The sequence below is a fragment of the Populus nigra genome, chromosome 5 (assembly GCF_951802175.1).
Source record: "Populus nigra chromosome 5, ddPopNigr1.1, whole genome shotgun sequence".
NCBI lineage: Eukaryota > Viridiplantae > Streptophyta > Magnoliopsida > Malpighiales > Salicaceae > Populus > Populus nigra.
This window is the reverse complement of record NC_084856.1, coordinates 15548608-15570935: the sequence shown is the minus strand read 5'-3', so window position 1 is coordinate 15570935 and position 22328 is coordinate 15548608. Positions and strand designations below refer to the sequence as shown.

Below are 22328 nucleotides of genomic sequence, written 5' to 3'. Positions count from 1 at the left end.
CGACTCTCGAGTCATATATGATATATGTGACTTTTTAAACTGCATTATTTTTTAAAATAATTTTTTAGTTATGTTATTTCATCAAATTTTATTTTTAATAATCTAAAAACAAAAAAAAAACCTCAAAGTGACTCGTGCTCTTTTTTTTTTAAGTTTTGAATAGTTTTTGTAAATTAGTTTAAATTTTACAATTGCATCCAAGTCTCACGTGGCTAAAGTATAATTCCTTTATATATATATATATATATATAACAATATTGATCTATTTTTTTACATAGCTTTTCCTTAATAAGTAAATCATTTTCAGCCTGAGAAAATATCTGAAGAATTAGGTCATCCTCTTATTGGAGTTTGAGCTTACGACATGTCGTTTAACTTGGCGAGCGTGGACCGCACAAGCCATTGGCAATTATTATATGTCTTGTCACTATCCATCCGAAACAAAAGTTACTTTCCGATAATTGACAAAGCACAGAGAGAGCATTGGGTTGGAATGTGTCTGTGTATGGGCAGCCACATGACGTTATTGTCTCGTGGAAAGCACGGGTTCTTTGTTTATTTTTTGATTTGTTGTTGGTAATGGTGGTGGCAAACTTTTTCAATTATATCTCTTCTTAATCTTAGATCAATCTTTTAACCAAAATTTTAGCCCCCTTTAATCCTTTCTGTTTCTTTTCATTAACTATAGACAAAGAAGGCCAGGTAGTTCAAGTGAAAAAATGGATCAATGGAACACAAGAAATGACTACGCTCAATCTTTCGTTGCTGCAACAACCAATATGGTTCCTTCAAATTCACTTCATTCATTCCCACCTCGCTCTTCTACTCGTCTTCAGAACTCAGCTCTTGAACCCAGGTTCTTGTTTTTTTTTTTTTTTGTAATCAAATCTAGAATTAACACGACTGATACTGATTCTATGTGTTGATATTGTGATTCAGTTTTGAGTTTTGGTTTCTGGGTTTTGGTTGAAGTTTGTTTCTTTTTTTAGGTGTTTTTGAACTATATATTTTGGTGAAGGTTCATTCTTGTACAGTAATTTAGCATGACTTTTGTTTGTGGTGATTGGAAGTTATTGAGTTTGAATGTGGTTTGTAAGTTTTTCTTATTAAAGTGCAGATTTGATTTAAGTTCTTATCTCTATTTGAGGTTTTGTTTTGTTTTATGGGGTATCACCTTTTTTTTGGCAGGCAGAGGCAAGAAGTGGAAGTGAAAAATCCAATTGCTGTTGCAAAAAAAGTTCAAAAGGCAGACCGTGAAAAATTGAGGAGGGATAATCTTAATGAGCAGTTTCTTGAATTGGGTACCACACTAGGTAATAATTTGCTCCTATTCTTGGTTATTAGTACCTTCATGCTCGAATGCACTCCTTTTGTTCTGCCAATTGAACATGTTGCCTCTCACTGTCCCAATTGAGTTAAAAAATTGGAAAAGGGAAGCCTAGTTATTTCTGTATAATATGATACATTTTGTTAATGGATGTATATGATTGATATTGTCTTTATGATTTAATGGTTCATCTCTTGCATGAACTCAAACTGCGTACTACTCACCATTGAGTTACTGGACTTCTAGTTCTGATAATATTCAATTGATTTACTTTAGAGGGGGGTGTGTGTGTGTTAGGCTGTTAACTTGCTGATGCATCCACCTCCATAAGCTGGTTTCCTTTTTGAGAAATTATTGGCTTTGCAAACAAATGTGAATAAATAGTATAATTTCACCACACACAAGTCACAAGCTATAAATATGCACTTCGTTTTTTTTTTTTTTTTTGGAGAATGTGAAAGTGCTTGATTTTAACTATTTACTTCTTATTTACATTTGCATGCAGACCCAGATAGGCCAAAGAATGACAAGGCAACCATTTTGACAGACACAATTCAAGTGCTGAAGGATCTAACAGCTGAAGTGAACAGGTTAAAGGCTGAGTGTGCGACACTCTCAGAAGAAACCCATGAGGTGGTTTTTTTTGTGTTTGTCCCTAATGGTTGTTATGCTTTATGCCTGTATGATTCCTCATGTAATTGAATGCTAAGAAGAATTAGCTAATGCAGGCTTGATGAAAATATATTTTATGCAGCTAATGCAGGAAAAAAATGAGCTCATGGAAGAGAAGGCATCTTTGAAGGCTGATACTGAAAATTTAAATGCCCAGTATCATCAAAGGACAAGGGCTATGTTCCCATGGGCTGCTGTTGATCCTTCTGTTGTAATTCCTCCTTATTCTTATCCGGTTCCTGTACCTGTCCCTCCAGGCCCAATTTCCATGCACCCGTCATTGCAGCCATTTGTCTTCTTTGGAAACCAGAATCCCGGTGCCATTGCTAGTCCTTGTTCAACATTTATTCCATACCCAACTGCAAATCACCCAAATGATCAGCCAGCTGCTCAGTATGCTTCTGGTTCCCAATTTTCAAGTAAACAGGATTCCAGAACCAAGTCAACAGATCACCAGGGGGGCAGAAATAAAGAAAGATGCAACGATTCTTCTGATGTTGCAACTGACCTTGAACTTAAAATGCCTGGATCATCAGCACAACAGGTCTACTCTGAAGTTATTAGGCATTAATTCTTGGCACATGAAGACACAAAACTGATTTCAAGCATTTGTGCAGGATATATCATCTGGAGAAAAGAAAGGCAAGCAATGTCAAAGAAAGGAAAGAATTATCACAAATGTTAGCTCCTCGTGCTCGTCATCTTCAGGGATGCTCCTCTAACAGCATGGGAGATGTCCCAAAACCTAATAACTGAGGTTGCCAGTTGTTCGCGCCTTCGGTGCTTTCTAAGTGCTGACTGTTAAGATATTATGTGTTTCTTGTGACACTTGGATAATAATTTCCTCGATTTGAGCAGTAGCCTGACAAGCATGAGATCATTTCTAACAGCTTCAACATGGAAGCAGCATGCTTTATGGTTATAGTGGAGTTTTGGGGTAACAACCTGGTTATCTGCGGCAACAGAAGGACCTTGAAGAGGGTGCACCGTACTCCATTTTACTTAGTCTACTTCTCTAGAATTCTGGTCTGGTTCTTGACTAACTGACATAAAGATTAAGGTTTGTCCGATTTTTTTTTAGGTGCCTGCTGATCAATATAAGAGCAATTTATTCAGGTGGAGAAAACTGTAAATTATCACTGCAAAATGCTTGATACTTTCATTGGTTAGCCAGTTTAGTTGTAAACATCCCTTTCTGTTGTAGGTTCCTTTTTATGTAGCATCACAGCCTTTCACAGTTGAAATTAATCTGTTATTTTGTTGCTTTTACAATGGCAATGAAAAATGCCTCAGTGAAGCACAACTCTAATGGATCGTATGCTAGAATTATTGAGTTGGGCGACATGGTTATAACCATTTCCAATGCAATTTATCATGCAGGCAGCATGTATCTAGGTTAGTAGGTTGTTGCAATCATTTCAAAAGGAAGGTTTCAAGCGTCTCGATAGAAAGAAAAGTGAAAAGACTGGAGTCTCACATTCGACAATCTATGAAAGAAGAGTGAAATTCTCAGTTAAGCATTCACCGCCTGCAATAGTACGAATAACATAATGTCGGGGGTGAAGCAACCTGCACTTGGTGAATTTTCTTTCATGACTGATCTAGATGCATCTGGGTTTTACCATTCAAAAGCCAAAGCCAGTGGTTGCTGAAGGGGAGCAAAGCGTGTGAAACGATTACAAAAGAAATCATAAGCAAGTTTCAGCAAATCATAAAATGAGAAAAGAGACATGCAATGGAGAAAGAAAGTACAGTTTTTTTTCTTTTTATTTAGCCTAGCAATCTCTCTTTATATCATTATAGCCAAGAGCTCAAATTCTGAAAACAATACTTTTCTGGAGGAAGCATGTCGAAACTACTTTCATCAGCTTAAGCATAATATACGTAATGCGTGGATTTGTGCATTCTGTTTAGCACTCTGCAGCCTATGTGACTCTTGATAGAATCATATTTTGATATCCACACTCTAATACCTCCTTTACATGCCTCTATCAGAGGGAATCTTCATTAACCTGACGTTACTAACTCGTCCTTACTAGATTCTAAGTATAAATTGCGAGATATAGAGAAGTATAACAGCCGTTTCAGTGTTCATGAATACCAAAAATTGGGATACTGACTAAGGGTAAAGATGGGCACGCACTGAACTCCCAAACACCAACCTTTCATTGATACTTGCATTGCACGTTACAATTTGAAGAGGGCACCCGCAAGGAGGACCCCCGCACTCACAAAAGAATGTAGACTAGTATAACGTCCATGGAGCCATCCTCCGGGAAAAGTTCCAACTCCATAACCAAAACCTCTCTCTCTGTTCAACGCACTACATCTTTTAATATACACGAGTTATACGAGGAATTCTACCATTGAAGACTTGAGTTTCAGAAAGAGATGTGGCAGGTGGGATGGTTATTGAGAAATTGGCGTGATATAATCTAGAAGGGCAGCTTCCGCGAATAGGAGATCCACTTTTCTAGCTTGCTCGCTAGTCTCAGTCTTTAAAACTCCAATTCTTATCTATATTTTATGAGATTTACGATGGCCAGATGGGCTTGGCACATTTCGCGAGCTCATGCTAGCAGTTCTTAGAAGTCTACGGAATTCTGAAAGGCTTATTTTACCATCCTTGTCAATGTCAGCCTCCTCAAGAAGTGGGTCAATAGAACCTCTCAAGCCCGTATGCTGCAAGGCAATAAAGCAAAAACACTTGAGCAATTAAAGCTGAAACACGAAAAGTAATGCTAGTCACAACAATCCAACCCTTGTCCTTAAGAAAGCACAAAGTGAACTACGAGCTCCGATACCATCTAGAATTTCTTAGAGGTGAAATGCTAGTAGTACACATGATCAAGGAGACTTTGACATGGCATAGTAAGCGCATGTCAAAAAGTGTGATGCATCAAAAATAAAAGGATGAGTGCATGGACTAACATCAGGCATTATTTAATAGTTCCCACCAAATAAATTCTGTTCCAAAACTCAATGAAACTATTTCTTCAACAGCTAAAAAGTTCTTTTAGGCAATCAAATAAATATTTAGCTTAATTTTGCCAATGGAACTACATTGATGGAACACTTAACGTGTTGGCATTTTAAACAAGATAGTCACTTAAATTAAACATGAAGTTTAAGAACCTTCACTCAGCTATTCTGTACATTTTTCTTATTCATTTCTGTTTTCTGTTTTCAGTTTTAAGTGAGGAAGGGATATGAAGAATTAGGATATTTAAAGCAGAGTAATAACACTGACCATTCTAAGTTCTTCAGGAGTTATATATCCGTCTCTGTCAATATCAAATTTCTCAAAAGCCGCCTGTGACCGCAGCTGCCACTTCTCAGAGTTGTGTTCCTGCAACTGATGGACATGCAGAGCAGCTGCAACAAACTCGGTGAAATCCACTAGTCCATCTGTGTTACTGTCAATCTGCATCAAACATATAAATAACCCCATCAGGTTCCAAAACAAGCAAAACTGATGAAGAGCAAGAAAAGATTTTGGGCGGGCAAGACAGGATGGAAGAGCAGAGATTAGATGAGAGGAGAAGAAAAATAAGAAAAGGGACATGCAATAGAGAGAGGAGTACACAGCTTTTTGATATGACACCAAAGACCACTCCAAAACACATGAATAGGTGCTTCATATATAAGCACCAAAGGCATCTTAAGAGTCTCTAAGGAAATGATTTAAATAAAACAAATAGCTAATATCTAATGCATTATCTTTATAGTATAAATATTGGAATATCTGAAAACCTTGGTGGATCCTCCATCTAAAACAGAATTCAGAAGCAAGATGAAAGAAGGGTGGGGTAATGTCATATTGGTTACCAAGAAAAACAAAAATTGGGAATGGAGAAACATTAGAACAAATGACCACTAGAAGAAAATGTTCATCAGAAGTACTTGTAGACATTATGATAACTAAGCCTGGTTGCATGAGAGACTTAGACAAGCAGGGAACCAGTGGTTGCCAAGTTTTAGGAGCTTCCTACACCTCTTTTAAAAGCCAAAAATGTTATATTCCATGGACAGAAAAATGTTCCTCACTAAAAAGACAAAATGCATCTTACATTACTCACTTCATACAGCAGAAAAATAGAAATGACCAGCACAGGGAAAATAAGAAGGCTTCCACCAACAAATTCAAGTCTCAATTCCATCTTTTTTACTTTGGGGTCGGAAACTATTCAGAAGAAATGAAATTCACACTTACCGCTTGAACAATTTCCAAGACACGTGATTCTTTCAATTTCCAAGGAAGATCTTTAGCAAGGGCCTGCATTGAAACCATCATCGTTACAACAAAATGCAGAAACCATACACATGGAAATGTATCTCATTGAGCACAGAATGCATAGAATGAAATTTTAGGTTTCAATAGCAAGGAAACATGTAACAGGTTTGGTAAAAAGAAAACTACCTGTCTCATTTCTTCAAGACTAATAGCACCATTTTTATCCACATCAATGGCATCAAATTGATCCTTAAGATCAGCTAGTTCCTCTTCATCAATCGTGCTTGCCAATGCCTGCAAAATATCAATCCATAAAATATTAAAAAAAATAAAAGGAACCATCTTTTTCCTTCAAACAATCCTATAAAAACAAAGCTTGTTTTACCCTTAGAGCAAACTGCTTCAAACGACTGTACTTCACAAATTGTCGCATGTTACTCAGGACAGATATGTCAATAGGAATCTCAGATGCAACTCCTCCTTCTCTGACCCATGGGTGTGCTGGAAAAGTTGAAAAACAAGAAATCAACTTTTTAAGCAAGAAAAAAGAGGACAGATTTGTTTTAGAACCAAACAACACATGCATCTAATTATAATGGATCATAACAATCAAGCATTTATTTCTTCCATAAGCTGACACATACATAGAGCTTGAGCAGCAGTAAGTCTTGCCCGAGGATCCTTCACCAGTAACTTATTCACGAAATCTTTTGCACTAGTGCTAATGGTAGGCCATGGTTTACGGCGAAAATCAGGCTTGTTCTTTAAAACCTGCATCCATCAGTTATTAGAATTTTGAAGAACAAACTAACATTAATTATGCAAAAAAAAAAAGTATCCAACATGTAATGATTGAATTAAGTGGGAATTCAAAGGGAGCCACTATGCAAAAAAGGTCTTGCTACAACCCATTAGTAGAAGGATATGATTATTTGGAAAACTGTGATGACGACACAATTGAGGATGGGATATTTTGGCTACTTCGTGTTTGGAAAATGAACTGACTAGGGTTTAAAGTAATTACAGAACTTAATGTAAATAAAAGTACAGTGTTGTGGAAGGTTATTGACATGTAAGCTACAAAAACAACAACCAAGCCTCAGTCCCAAACTAGTTGGGGTTTGGCTATATGGATCCTTTTGTGCCATTCCCACACAATCATATATCAAATATGTCCCCATATCAAGTATTGAGTGTAAGAAACATTTTCAAAAAATGAATATAACAGAAACTAAATGCTCTAGCATATCCATTGTCTGTCTAATTACAATGGCTAGAACAAGAGACAGGTAGAAATCAGGAATGAAAAAAGCCTTGTCAAAAAGTTAAAATGGTACTGCACCTCCTTAAATATACCATCCTCAGTCTTATCCCAAAATGGACGCCTCCCACATAGCAAAATGTATGTGATCACACCAATACTCCAGACATCTGATTCAGGTCCAGACTTGCGTTTTAATACTTCAGGTGCAACGTAGTAGGCACTGCCAACAATATCTTGAAACTTCCTGCCTGCATTCCATCCGATCATATAATATAAATGATCTATGGGTTTCAAAAGAAATGCTAGAAATAAAATTCTAACCACTGGTTGGCAAGAGTACTGCACTCTCATTGGTCAAGTAAAACTAAAAAGTAGAGCTTTTGGAATCAGCCTGATCTGGTCAGCCCACACAACTCACATTATGTAAGTTCTTAGCAAGTATAAGTATTTTTCTTCCTTCCTTCTCTCTTTTTGTAGACATCATGCATATAAGCATAAGTAAGATCTTCGCATGATGAAAATATGACTCACCTGGTTTTATGAAGTCAGACAAACCAAAATCTGTCGCTTTCAGAGGTGAGTCCCCCTTGGTTGACTTGAAAAGAAAATTCTACAGGCAAGGAATAAAAGGTAATCATTCTCAAGAAGCATGATTCTACAAATAAGTTAATATCCAAGCTGATAAACTTGGCGATACCTCAGGCTTCATGTCGCGGTGCACCAAGCCATGTAAATGACATTCAGCTGCAACTTTGAGCATCTGTCGCACAACTACTGCTGCATCTTTCTCAGTGTAACGACTGTCCTTCCTGGTTGAAGAAAATCAAGCAGCTGTAAGCTGAACGTTGCAAAAAATAATTCTACTGAAAATGGTATTTTTTTAGGTAGTATACTGAGTGCCACTATTTTCAAATAAATTTAACCAATATTACAGAACATGAACAAAGATTTCTTACTTTGACAATATCCGATCTAGCAATTCTCCACCTTCACATAACCTGGTAAATGACAACATAAAACATTGACAAGATTAGTGAAAGAAAACTGTGAGCATAGCAAGTGAAGATTAAAAGTAAAAAGCACTCTTCAGGGGGGAAAAAACATGGTGGACAATAAGTAGAAATGCGAGTAGATACAATTACATAAGCAACAAGGTAAAATGTGAATAGTATAGTCAGAAAAGATCCAGTGAATATAAAACTTACTCCATAACAATATATACATAAGAATCATCCTCTAATGCATTATAAAACTGAACTACGTTCTCGTGGCCTGTGAGTTCTCGCAATATCTTGACCTCCCGTTTAACATCCTCTACCGCAATAGGAAGAACCATCTACCAGCAAAGCCAAGTATTAATTTTATGTAGGTAAGAAGTTCTCAACATCTACTGTAAAATAAAAATAAAAATAAAAAAACATAAACGATTTTTTTTTTCCTGAAAGATGGAGAATGATAATACTTTATCCATCTTAAAACTTTCAAGCTTTCAGCAGTCAACGTTTATTTAGTCTAACCTGAATTGCTAATGGCTAAAAATTCCATTTTATCTAACTGGAGAAGGAAACGAAACATTACTGCTCATCTAGTAATTTGGAAGAGGAAAATTAAGATGATTGAATGGAATAAAGCTACCAAAGAACACAATTGAAGCTTTCCATTTGAAAAGCATAGATAAAATAACTTTATGTGAAGGATATGAAGCAGTAAGAACATTCTTATCCACTAACGTACTTTTCTGCTTTCTTCGATAGGAAAAAAGAAGATTCTGAATGATAAAAAACAAGTGATTCACAATCTAATGCAATATTCTCAAACCTGCACTCTTCAACCAATATTGGAGAAGACCAGAATTTCACTATCTGATAGGCGAATCATCCTTAGCAAAACAATGCTATGTATTCACCAAAACCAAACTTGCAATAATTGCATACTGTTTGTCCTAGCACCTAACATAATAACATCCCTAGGTTGCAAAACTAGGATCCAACAAGTCAACGAACATTATGCGAAGCGAATTCCCCGATGCAACAGTTTCTGAAGCACTTAAAAGATGAAGAAAAAAAAGGGGGGCGGGGGGATTTTCGAAACAGAAGGGAAAAGGTTGGGTCTACCATGATTTTAAACGCAAATTAGAGAACTTATCTATAAGAAGCAAAAACCCCTTTATAAGATCTTCTCAGAATCTTCAACTGATCAATAAAACCACCATTAACATTAACAGCAACCCCGAAAGAATCTTAATTTTTATCCTCCATAAAAAACAACCCCAGCTCACGAAATGATGAGGAAAACCAAAAATAATACCTTGTTTTTCTCAATTTTCTTGACAGCAACTCGATCTCCATTAGCCTTATCAATAGCAACATATGTATAACCAAATTGACCATGACCCAGCAATTTGCCAATTGTATATCTCATGTCAAAATCTTTATCATAACCAAAATCTGTTCTTTTCCCACAAGGGATCGCCTTGCTACTTTGCTTCTCTTTGACCTTTAGCTTCTTTTCTGCCTCATTGTTTACGTTCTTATTATTCTGATGATGATGCACAACTTCTTGCCTTTTCCTTGTTGCTGTTGTTGCTTTTGTTGTCTTTGTTTGTGGCTTGGTGGGTTCTTTTCTGCTGTGATTAACGTTGTTGTTGCTGTTAGAACCACTAACTTTGATGGTAGAAAAACAAGCACCCATGATTTTGTATTGAATTTTACTTTAATTCATCTGCAAAGTTCAAGACTTTATTGAGAGATGATGCGAAGGGCGAAAATAAATAGTTGGCTTGACAGATGATAGATGAAAATGCATGATTTTCCAGGAGAAGGTAGGAGGAAGAAGAGAAGAAAGAGAGGGGAGGGTGGAGCCGTGGAGGTGGTCAAAAGAGACTCTTTATTTTTATTTTTATTTTTATTTTTATTTTTATTGTTTTTTGAAATAATAAAAGAGAGAAGGCAAACTGTTTGTTTTGTTTGTTTTCCTCTCTCTTTTCGTCATTTCATCTTTTATGGACGGAACTGTATTTTTGAAAATTCTGTTATTTTAGTTGAAGGAGGGATGGCAATATAATATATATATATATATATATATATATATATATATATATATTCGCCCACCAGTTTGATTTTAATTATTTTTTTAAATTCTGTTTTTTTTAATGTATTCCAAAAATAAAGTCTATATTGGAAAATTATTTTAAATATTTTTTAAATTCTGATTTTAATTATTTCATCATAAATATTATTATTTTTTGGTACAAAGGAAAGGAGAAAAAACAAGAAACTACGAGGCCCAGGATGTTTATTGGATCTGCGAGCAGAAGATGGTTCAGACCTAGCGGGGGGTGATCCCAGATATGAAGACCTTCCATCCCTCTAGCTAGCCGCGTACTTTGCCATGAAATCTGCACATGAATTAGCTTTCCTGAGGGTGTGGATCGAGTAGACCTTCTTCACAGGCTCTCGACAAAAGATCCTTAATATCTACAATAATAGCACTAAACTAGTGTAACAACAATGAAACTTCTCCCTGAATGAGGCGAAGGGCATCCTTGGAGTCAGAGTTACATATATAATCTTTTCTATATCCATTACTCCAGGCAACAGTAAGACCGTGTTTAATAGCTAGCAGTTCCGGGAAAAGTTTTGAATCCCACCAACCAAGATCCGTCCATATTTATGATTAGAACACCAAATCCCACCCTCCCTGGTTTACCTCCAGTTTTAACACAATATATCTATAGGATATTATAGTAAACTCTTCAATTTATAGACAATAATTTCTATAAATTTATATAGCAAAGTCTTAAACTCGTGCACAGCAACTTTTATAAATTTATTAAGAAATTCTGTTTTGTTTTTAATAAAAATAAATAGAAAGTTTGTAGAAAAAAATTAGTAAAAAAAAAGATTGTTTCTAATTAATTTTTATCAATATCAAACTAGTATTTATAAAAAATAAAATAAAACCCTTTTATATTAATGTGTGAAATACACCTTTTCAAATCAAAATATATATAAAGTAAATATGGCCTGTCAGTTGAAGCGAATTTGTTAATCCAATGGACATCGTCCTCCAGAACCCAACAACATTAATAAAATCAAGAGTGTCTCATATTTGTCCATTTAGTTTGGTCAGGTTATAAATTTATTTTTTAAATATTATCAGTTTAAATTTTATAAATTTTAAAATAATTAAAAATATATATAATTTTAATTTTAGAACTTATAAAATTAATCAAAATATATACAAATTATTCCAAATAACTATATTACAAAAAAAAAACAAAAAGTGTCTCAGATTTTTCTAGCAATGACACAGTCCCTTAAACAATGCAACATATCTTCCACTGCATAATTGCATCAACAGCAAGAAGAGTTAGACACCACCCTTCGATGTAACCTAGGTAAATTCGTAGGAAGATAATTATGAAAGATCAGCCAAATTAGCATTTTGATCTTCTCAGGGGCTATCGGATTCCACAACCAAGTCCATCGTGAATGTTAATCAACATGTAGAGCTTATTAATTAATAATAGTTGTGTTTTAAAATATTTTTTATTTTTAAAAATTTATTTTTAATTTCAACATATTAAAATGAAAAAAAAAATATTTAAAAAAATATTATTTTTACTTTTTCAGTAATTAGTAATTAACAATGATGAGCATGGCGCGCGCGCGCAGAGAGAGAGAGAGAGGGCAGGTTAATGCTTAGTATTACTATTTGCTTCTATGATCTTCGGAAAGGAAGTCAGACTTTTCAACTTAATTACTCTAGTCTTCGACAAGAAAATTTTCAGCTTAATTACTGCTAGTCGCCAACGTCAGAATTTTACTTGTTAACTGCTGAAGTTTTTTTTATATAAAATAATAATTTTAAAAAACCATCATAAATTTCTTTTTATTATTTAATTTTAAACTCAAATTAGACAATAATCAAACTAAAAGATTGTTTTTACGAGACTCTTGAAATGTTTAAAACTATGAAAGTGAAGTTAAAAATCAATTTTACAAAAAATTATAGACAATAAAACAAGCAATAAAGGTAAAGAAGATAACAATACATTTTTTTGTGAATTTTATTTCTAAAATGGCAACATCCAAAAAACTACTACTACTTAATTATTCACTTCAATAAAATAGTATTGTTCGATTTAAAAAATAAATTTAAAAAAATAAATGTTATATTAATAAGTTTGGGAGCTCCTTCAAACTTGTGAGAGGACATAACTTTTATTGTTAATTATATACTTAATAAAATACCTTATAAAAAGCTAAAAAGAGACCATATGAGTTATGAAAATAAAGAAGACCTTCATAAAGTAACTCAAAGTGCGAAGATACTTTACAAAAGTAATAATAACTTAACCTAAAAAGGTCAAGACATGATCTAAAATTATAAATTGTGCATTCATTGGATATGTTTACACTAGTAGTGTGTATTAGTTTCTTGTATAAAAATTAAGTATTGAGAATATTCATCATGATACAATAATAAAATTAAAAAAAAATGCTATATTCTTTGAAAAAATATTTTATAATAAGAAGGCAAGAGAAATTTGTTCACTTAAAAAGACAAGTGAAACAAGTTCAAGTGATCGTTATCAAATAAAACAATAATGAATAGAGCTAAAATAGAGTAAAAGGAAAAAATATAAAAAATATTCAATCTTGATTTTTTAATTTAATTGTTAGAAAATGAGTCTCAAAACTACTCTAGGTAATGACTTACCTTAAAACTTTATATTGGAAGGGGATAGGTAGTCAATAACAAGATTGATTTTATCATGCAAAAACATACATGAGAACTAGTAGATTTTCCACTCAAAAGAAAACCATTAGACCATAAATAGATTTTCAAGTGAAAAATGAAAGTTGTAGAACCATTAAAATAAATATACAATAAGACTTATAAGAAGAATAAAACAAAAAAAAAAGTGTATATTATTTTGATACATATTAACATTTGTCAATAATAACTTTTAAATGAATGTTAACAACCATCATAAATATTAGTAAGCTTAAAATATATCAAATAAATGTAAAAATATTTTTTTTATAAATGGTGACCTTGATGAAGATGTGATATGAAAAATCTCGAAATATTTGTTATTAAAGAAAAATTGTTAGGTTGTTAATTCATTATATAGTTTGAAAAAAGCTATTAAACAATAATATAAAAAAAGACTAACAATATTATGCTATCAAGTAAATTTAAAATCAACAAGGTTGATAAATATATTTATATATAAAACATAGATAAATAATATGTCATTGTATATTTCTATGTGAATGATATGTTAAATTTGAAAAACAATGAATATATAATCATGTCCACCAAACAAATACTAATTATTAAGTTTGACATGAAAGACTTGAGTATTGTAAACATCATACTAAGAATAAAAATCTCAATAATATCTAATAGTTTGGCATTCTCTCAATCTCATTATATCAAGAAAATTCTTGATAAATTTTACAAAAGTGATAATAACATTGTCAAAATATGAATAAATATAAGTGTATATTTGCCTAAAAATAAAAGTGAAAAGATCCTCCGATTAAATATTATCAAATTATCAAAAGCTTGATGTATATTATCCACTGTACAAGACTAGATATTATATACTAAATTAACAAGCTAAATAGATTTACTCATAATCCATGATTTGGATTATTAGAAAGTGTTAAATATGATTCTCAAATACTTAAGATACACTTTAAAGTATAAGTTACACTATATTAACTACATTACTTGAGGGTTATAATGATGTGAATTGAAAATTTGACATCAATGATTCAAAATCCACTAGTAAATATATTTTCAAGCTCGGTAAAGCAATTGTTTTTTGAAAATCCCTTATGTTTACATTACAAGATCTACAATGAAATTATAGTTTATTGCTTTTGATAAAACTAGAGATAAAGTTAAGTGAATTTAAAATTTTTTGGAGAATATTTTATATTAATTGAAGATAATGCTAGAAATATATGTTTATTGCGATAATCAGTCGGTAATTGAAAGAGAACAAAGTAGCATGTATTTAACATGTTGTAAATTACTTATTAACTTCAGTGAAGCATTTTAAGAAGGATTTATTTTAATGTATATTTTTATTAACAAGCTGGTTTATTTATTTTTGTTATGTTGCTTTGAGTGCATGTCTATTTTATTTTGTCCGGTTTGCAATTTGTTGTTTGATCTATTCCTCAGACTTATTAATTATTATTAATCTGTTGCAATTTAAATAAATTCAGTTTTATTTATCTTTGAAAAAATAAATTAATTTTTATTTAAATTTAAACCTAAACAATTTTAAAAAAAGTTTAGTTGTTTTAATAATCTGGTTTAATTAATAATTTATGAATGATTTCATTGAGGTGAATTTTTTTTCCAGCAACTTATTATTGCTGACGCGGCTTCACAGGCAATTGCAACGAGCAAGCAGGGATTAGAAATAAATGATCGATAAATAAAACTTGTAAATTTGATGAAATGGTCATAATTAAGACATCTTCAAAAGTCAAATCAAAACGGGGTCAGTCATCGCATATGTCATCTACAAGTACAATTATTAGTCTTCGTCCAGTTCATTGCTCTTCCAGACCTTGACCCCATGCTGGTGAGAAGGACAGCTAGACACGAACTGTCTCCTGGAAAACCAATTCACTTTTTTTTTTTTTATTCGGGTTGCTTGGGATGGGTAGCTGTTCTGGTTTAATATATTTTTTATTTAGAAATATATTAAAATAATTTTTTTATTTTTTTAAAAAACTATTTTTAATATTAGAATATTAAAAATAATTTTAAAATATAAAGGAATTATTTTAAATAAAAAAATATTTTTTAAAAAAACACGGTAGATCTCCGGATATTGCCTGCCTCGTTTCCAGCCTTGGCATTTGATCTTTTTTATTTGATCCAACCACTTTTGTTTTTTTCTACGAATGAGTAGTAACAAGAGGTAATTGACTACATGCCTCGTTTCGAGCCTTTGCATTTTATAGGAAAAACGCCGTTTATTATTATTATTATTATAGCAGTTATTTTTTTACAATATATTTTTGAAAATATATTAAAATAATAATTTTTTATTTTTTTAATATTATTTCTTGATATCATCAGTATATCAAAATAGTTTAAAATATATATAAAAAATTAATTTGATTTTTTTATATAGAAACACTCTCTTCAATAGAAAAACAAACGGTACTAAAATTATTAAGGAAAAAGGTAATTACTAGCCATGAAATTCAACCAACAACTATTCATTAGATTGTTAATTATTGTTTTTTTATAACTAGTCATTGACAAAAAAGCTAAAGTTGAAATTAAAGATTTTTCATCAATCTCTCTTTATTATTACTATTATTATTATTATTTTTTATAATTTAGGGTATCCGAGTCAACTTACATGTATCACGATTAATCTCTAAATTTATTAAACACCATTTAAGTCCAGTAGACAAGTAAATCACTATAAAAAAATTCTATGTAAATACCGCTAGGACACGAAATCAAGCACATCTCTCGTTTATTATTGGATTGCTTGTTGGTGACGTATAAAACATGGTCAAATCCACTTTCGTGTTATGGTACAAAAACTAATTTGGAATATATTATTGTTGGAATATTGACTCATGCCTTCAGCATCCTCCCTCCACTTATAATGAAGAAAAAATACTGTGTGCTTTGAGCTAGTATAGTCTAGCCTCGCAATTATAAATTAACCATGTAGAAACGAAAAAAAACCGTTTATAAAAAATATCTATCCACCTATGAATATGAAATGCATTAAAAAGCAGTCCTTGTCCTTGTAAAGAGTATCTATCTACCTAGCTGGTATAACAGAATATGTACTCCCCGGAACTGGAAAGAAGTAACCTCGGCAGAACTATTATCGTCCGTTTGTTTTTTTTGTTTTTGCGGTGATGAGAGTTTCTTTTTAAAAAAAAAAATTGATTTTTTATAGTATTTTTAGATTATTATAATATTTTATACTACTATAACATCATGTTTTTTTAAAAAAAATTAACTTTTTTTAAAAAATAAAAATAAACACCACTTGGCCTTAAATCAAAATTTAAAACTATAATATTAAACACCCAATTTAAAAAGATTTAAGCAATAAACTATTATATTTTTAATTGTGTTGTTACACTAATGAAGTAGCTATATGAACTTTTTCACAAGCATATTAAAAAAAAGAGTAATTATAACCTCGAGTGATGTAATTTAACTGATCAGATCTTAAATTTGTTTTTTATAAATTATCAATTCGAGTCTCGTAAACATCAGAACCACTAGAAATTTATATAGTCATTAATTTTAAAACTTATAAAATTAATTAAATTACACGCAAACTTACCTGAATACGTACATCAATAAATACAAAAGAAGTTGTGCAATCAATACTATTCCTGTATCTGCAGCCAGGAGGACGGACATCTTCCAGCACATGAGGAAAAAAAAAAGTGCAAAGTGGTGGAGAGATATATATTTCACCAACAACTTTTAGGTAACAAACATGTGACCTTAAATATATAATAGAAGGGCAACAAGCCCACGAGTATGAACACTTGTGTAAACGAGGGAAGGGAAGTTGGCATAATATATTCATCATGGTACATGGAAAAAAGAAACACAATTTTTTAAGACTCGGCTTGGTGTCCCAAATTCAAACTCGTCGGCTGTTAAATTCAGTCATATTTTTCTAAATATATTTTTATATTGTTTTTATTTATTGATTTCAATAAATAAATTTTAAAAAAATATTTTTTATATATAAAAAACAACCGTCACAATCAACAGCACCGAAATTGAAACGAACTTTTAAGAAGTCCACACATTTTTCAATTCTGTTTTTGAAAGCTCACAAGTATGAACGCACATTCTTATCCAACCGCGTGCCGCGGCTATCATATAAACGTGTAAGCAAATTACTGGTGGACCACCGATGACAATCCATGTCTGTTTGCCTGTCCAATCAAATTATTACAGGTGTGACTACAGGAGCCATTGCAGCTTAAAAAGGAATATAAACTTTTTTCCTTAAACTATATGAAACGGTCCCATTGGGAACATGTGGGATTTATTTTTCCAGAAAGTAAAAAATTGTGGAGCATTTCGTTTTATCAGCTTGCAATTCCGCTCCTAATTCGGCGTTGGAAGCTGCTATCCCTCTAATCCAACATCCTACAGCATGTACTAGCATTGTCTCAAGCGTTTGTGTTGAATTTTTTTAAAACTTTTTTTATAAATATTAAAAATATAATTTTTTTTTGATAATATTATTAAATTTAATTAAGTATTTTGATCGTAAAATTTATCAACCTAACTCTTTATCTAACTCGAGTTTCGAATTAAACTGCATGAGAACTTATCCAAAGTAAATTATTCAATTTAATGGGTTTAAAAATAACTTAGATGACCGGTAAAAACATGACATAGCTTTTTTAAAAAAAATTAAGACAATAATTTTTTTATACTAAGATGATGCTAGATTGGATAGATATTGATCATTCTAAGACCTGGATTATGGATTTCAATAGGATTAATAACTCTATTGTTTTTTTAAATTATTTTTGTTTAATTTTATGATAACATTAGATGCTTTCAAAATCGAACGTCAACCCTAAAAAAAATATTTATTTGAAATTGTGATAACCTTGTAGAAAGTAGAAAAAATAAACCATGAATTCAATTTCTCAATCAATCCAATATTGAATGAGTGGAATAAAAAAACAATTAGAAAAATTAAAGGACTAAAAACTAAAAAAAGCATATTAGGTTTGATGGGTAAACCCAACTATACCCATGAATTGAGTAACCTGGGTCAACACATCAAACCTGCATACCGGGTAATAGACTCCATTGGGATTAATAACTTATTTTTCCCCTAAACTATTGTTTATTTAACTATATGATAACAAAAATAAATTATCACAAATCTAAGCGTCAAACCAATATTGAAACTTTTTTTAAGATGATGATAACCTCAAAGAAAGTAAAATGAAACAAATTATTAAATTTGATTATCAATCAATCCAATATCAAAGAATGAAATAAAAAAATTATATAAAAAAAAGAAATCAAACTCGCCATACTCGTCAACAAGCCTATGAACTTTCTAAAATCTAATAACATGTTTTTTATAAAAATATTGTTTTTAATTATATGATAAAAAGAAAAATAGATAATCACATAATTAAATTCAATTAGAAAAAAAAGTACCCCGCTAAACCCACAAACCGGAATAACCAGGGTTACCTCGCCAAACTCGCAAACCGGGTCATTATAAGCTATCATAACAGTTGATTACCATATTATACTCTAATATAGAAAAAAGATACTAATCCATCTTAGAAGTTGATTTAAGCACGTTTTGAATTATGAATAGGAGATCAAATAATACAAAAAAGATGAAGCATGTTGAATTTAGTAAGTAATGAAACTTGGTAGGAGCAATTTGTATGGTGTTTTTCTTTTATTGTTTTTTTTAATTGAATTTAGTAAGTAATAAGATATCACTAATTGTTTTTTATACATTATAAAATTTTCTGACTTGTTACACTTATAATTACAAATGAAAATCTTAAAACACCATACACAATATAGTTGTTGTGATAACATACAAATTAATTTAAGAGATTATTGATGAAAAATAAGCTTAATAAATAATATAAACAGTGATTTATCTTGTACTGTTCCATGTTAAAAAAAAGAGCTTAATATATGAAAAAAATTGCATCTGGAGTTCTTGAAACAGCTGGTCATTTTAATCATGATTGATTTGATCTATTTTACTGAAAAATTTATTATATAATTATATATATTGTATTTTGTCATGATTAAATATCAGAAAATAATTTATTTTTTTTAAAAAAACTACTTTACAGCAAAGAAACGAGATTTAAGTTAATTTTATATATGAAAAAGGTTTCTATCAAATGTATTATTTTGAAGACTTGCATGAAGTTTCCCCTTAGTGTCAATATATTAATAGGGCAAAATTAACTTTTGTGGAGGGGTTGCACTCCCAATTGACATCACATGAAAGGAAAACGAAATTATGGAAGAAAATCAAACACTGACCGAGTCCATAAAAGACTTAAGACTAGCCAGTTGCATAAACTAAGACCTTTTCTTTCCCCAAACGAAAGCGATTTCATCCAATAATACTTCGCTAGCATTCTCTGAAAATTCAGCATCAGTGACTTCTTTGACGACCTGGTCAGACAATAGCTCAAAATATAAAAGACAGACTCGTAGGTATTTTAATTTACCCATAACAGCCGTGGTAAAAAAAAAACACATTATACACTACCAGTAGATTTTTTTAATTGAGAAAATTAGAGGTTACGGTTTATATTATCAATAACCCATTGAAATGTTTAAAAATAAATACTAATAATTAGCAATTTAATTACATGTCAACGATAATTAATGATGATTATAATGCTTGCTTGTTTAACTTACCTGTAATATATCAGGGATTCCTGTGTACCCTGAAGTATATTCCAGGTGATTGAAAAAATCAATATCTGATTGTTTTGTTAATGTATTTTAAAACACTGAAGCCTCGAGTCAAGCTACACAGGGGAGATAGCACGTAAGAGCCGAGCGAAGCAGGTTGAATCGAACTGGAGATAGTGGCTTTGTCAGGATGTCTGCCACTTGATCTTTTCTTGAAACAAATGTAACTTTTAAGTGTTTTAGCTGCAACCCTTTCTCTTACATAATAAAAATTAAGTTTTTTTTTTCAATATCGATATTCGGGTTAATTTGCGCGTATCTCGACTAATTTCACGAGCCCTGAAGTTAACGACCATGTAAGTTTTCAATGGCCCTAAAGTTTATGGGACTCGAACTGGTAATTTCTAAGAAGCATATATAAAGCTTGACCAGTTGAGCTATACCCTTCAAAGTTAAGTTCAACATGTTTAGGGAGCCCTGACACTAACCTTTGATTTGCTCGTCAACTCCATTCCTTAGACTCCCATTTGATTGCTGTTGTTTGGGTTTTCAGTTCCAATTAAAGAATTTTAAAAAATACTTTAATGAAATTTGAAAAATCCTTTTCAATTTAGCAGTCAAGCTCAACTCGAGTGTAATGATTTAATAATTTAACCATTTGAATATAGATTGTTATATCTTTCTATTTGACTGATGGATTTTTAAATCGGAAGGGTGCCATCCAGCGAACCCATGGCTAGTCATTAAAAGAAAAGGTCAGCATATTATTTGGTGATTTGATTATTTTTTTTATTAATTTTGAAATTTATATGTGCAAAATCTTAATGTATAACAAGAGTTGTGTTCACTCAATCATGATGTAATTACAAAATAAAATCTCAAAAATGATTTTTTTTGGGTAAAAAAGCATCTCCAATATCAGGTTTTTTTTCTTATTTAAAAACACTATTGTTGCTGGAGCATCTCTCATTCACGTTAACTCTTTTTTTTTTAAAAAAAAAAAAATCAGCCAGCATTGCAGAGTCACTTACCGATCTAGTGCTGTCTAGGAGGCGGCTGAAATTTCATTTTACTAGTTTTGTGCACTCTTTGTGAGGACGTTTTGGGAGACTGCTTATTGTCCTAGGCCTCGGGCCTTCTTCGTGTATATTATTGCACCTAATTTTTTATATGTTGGACTGTTTGACTTTCTTTTTATTCAAGTAAAATTAGATTTTATTCGAGAGAGGATAATTTAATTGGTTATATTCTAAATTTATTTATTAAAAAATATTAATTTGAGTATCATAAATTTTAGAGTTTTTAAAGAATTAAATGATCGTTAATTTCAGATCCCGTGAAATTTGTCGAGGTAATAATAAGCTGGGTCGGACACCCATATTAATATAAAAAAATATATGAATTTCATCCTCTGTGTTTTGTGTTCTGTGTCTACTTCTCTTTCAAATAGCCATAGATTTCATGAATTACAATAAAAAAAAATTAAAATAAATAAAATGTTGCGTTTAGATTTAAAGCTGCTTCAAATTGTGCTATGCGCAGCTGGTTAGCATAGAACTGAAGCCTGCATCTTTCCGATAGATTCAGTGTTAAAGTTGGGAAATACTAAAACCCTGTTTGTTTGTTAAAAAATAATTCTTTTCAATGTTTGGTTATGTTATGAAAAATAAATTGAAAAATTATTTATTAATATTTTATTTTTTCAAGTTTATTAAAATAATAAGGAACAAATCTTATAAATTAAAAAATTGAATGAAAATAAAATTGAAAAAAATATAATTTCATAAATTATCTCAAATAAAATAAATAATAATCAAAATAATAGAGATCAAATCTAACAAATAAAAAAAATTAAAAGATGAAGAAATTAAAATAATAACAATTACTATTTCATAAATTATTTCAAAAAAAAATATAACAATCAAAAGAATGAGGACCAAATTTGATAGATAAAAAATTTCAATTAAAAAATAATAAGGAAAAAGCAAATAATAATTAAATTCTAAGGGATGAAATTGAAAAAAAAATATTCAAAAAAATATATATATAGCAATCAAAAGTTTGAGAACTAAATTTGATATAATCAGCAAATAATATGAAATTTATAAATTTTTCATAATTTTTGAAAAGTGTTTTCCGCCTAAAATAAAAGGATAAGACTTTTCCGGAAACCAAGTCAAATTTTTCTTTAACTGGAAAATTTTTTCCGTTAATCAATTTTTCTAACGACAAATAAACACAGACAAGTTTGGAAAGTGATTTTCAGAAAACTACTTTCTATCAAACAAACACCCCATAATATTCTCTTTTGGTTCATCCTCAATGGGAATAGACTTAAGAATTTGAAATTTGGAAACTATAGA

At 31.3% G+C, this 22328-nt stretch overlaps 2 protein-coding genes across 5 annotated transcripts; one reads left to right on the top strand and one right to left on the bottom strand.

The window, feature by feature from the left end:
- The first annotated feature begins 442 nt into the window (after positions 1-442).
- On the top strand, positions 443-3912 carry LOC133694466 (transcription factor bHLH121-like). 3 transcript variants are annotated; one of them, XR_009842289.1, is made up of 7 exons: positions 443-576; positions 689-856; positions 1189-1313; positions 1833-1960; positions 2082-2543; positions 2617-3059; positions 3380-3912. XR_009842289.1 is itself a non-coding variant. In XM_062115979.1 (6 exons), exons 2-6 carry the CDS (start codon positions 720-722, stop codon positions 2719-2721), a joined length of 957 nt encoding a protein of 318 aa, XP_061971963.1. In that variant the 5' UTR covers positions 443-576; positions 689-719; the 3' UTR covers positions 2722-3271. The 3 variants fall into 3 exon arrangements, 2 of the variants coding, with proteins under 2 accessions (XP_061971963.1, XP_061971964.1); XM_062115979.1 differs by lacking the exon at positions 3380-3912 and having other exon boundaries at positions 2617-3271; XM_062115980.1 differs by lacking the exons at positions 443-576; positions 3380-3912 and having other exon boundaries at positions 585-856; positions 2617-3271.
- A 230-nt stretch (positions 3913-4142) lies between these two features.
- LOC133694465 (calcium-dependent protein kinase 28-like) lies at positions 4143-10395 on the bottom strand. Of its 2 annotated transcripts, XM_062115978.1 has the most exons (13): positions 9805-9945; positions 9015-9689; positions 8703-8833; positions 8454-8495; positions 8195-8306; positions 8029-8107; positions 7576-7745; positions 6878-7004; positions 6619-6734; positions 6420-6527; positions 6213-6275; positions 5250-5423; positions 4143-4681 (listed from the first exon to the last, which is right to left on the bottom strand). In XM_062115978.1, exons 3-13 carry the CDS (start codon positions 8831-8833, stop codon positions 4517-4519), a joined length of 1287 nt encoding a protein of 428 aa, XP_061971962.1. In that variant the 5' UTR covers positions 9015-9689; positions 9805-9945; the 3' UTR covers positions 4143-4516. The 2 variants fall into 2 exon arrangements, with proteins under 2 accessions (XP_061971962.1, XP_061971961.1); XM_062115977.1 differs by lacking the exon at positions 9015-9689 and having other exon boundaries at positions 9805-10395.
- Positions 10396-22328: the final 11933 nt, after the last annotated feature.

Coding starts and splice junctions, on each gene's coding strand:
- LOC133694465 (XM_062115977.1), bottom strand. CDS start 10,188: ATGGGTGCTTGTTTTTCTACCATCAAAGTTAGTGGTTCTAACAGCAAC. Junction 6,528..6,618: donor TGAAGCAGTTTGCTCTAAGG/GTAAAACAAGCT, acceptor GATATTTTGCAG/GCATTGGCAAGCACGATTGA. Junction 4,682..5,249: donor CTCCTGAAGAACTTAGAATG/GTCAGTGTTATT, acceptor ATTGCCTTGCAG/CATACGGGCTTGAGAGGTTC.
- LOC133694466 (XM_062115979.1), top strand. CDS start 720: ATGGATCAATGGAACACAAGAAATGACTACGCTCAATCTTTCGTTGCT. Junction 1,961..2,081: donor TCTCAGAAGAAACCCATGAG/GTGGTTTTTTTT, acceptor TATTTTATGCAG/CTAATGCAGGAAAAAAATGA. Junction 2,544..2,616: donor CTGGATCATCAGCACAACAG/GTCTACTCTGAA, acceptor GCATTTGTGCAG/GATATATCATCTGGAGAAAA.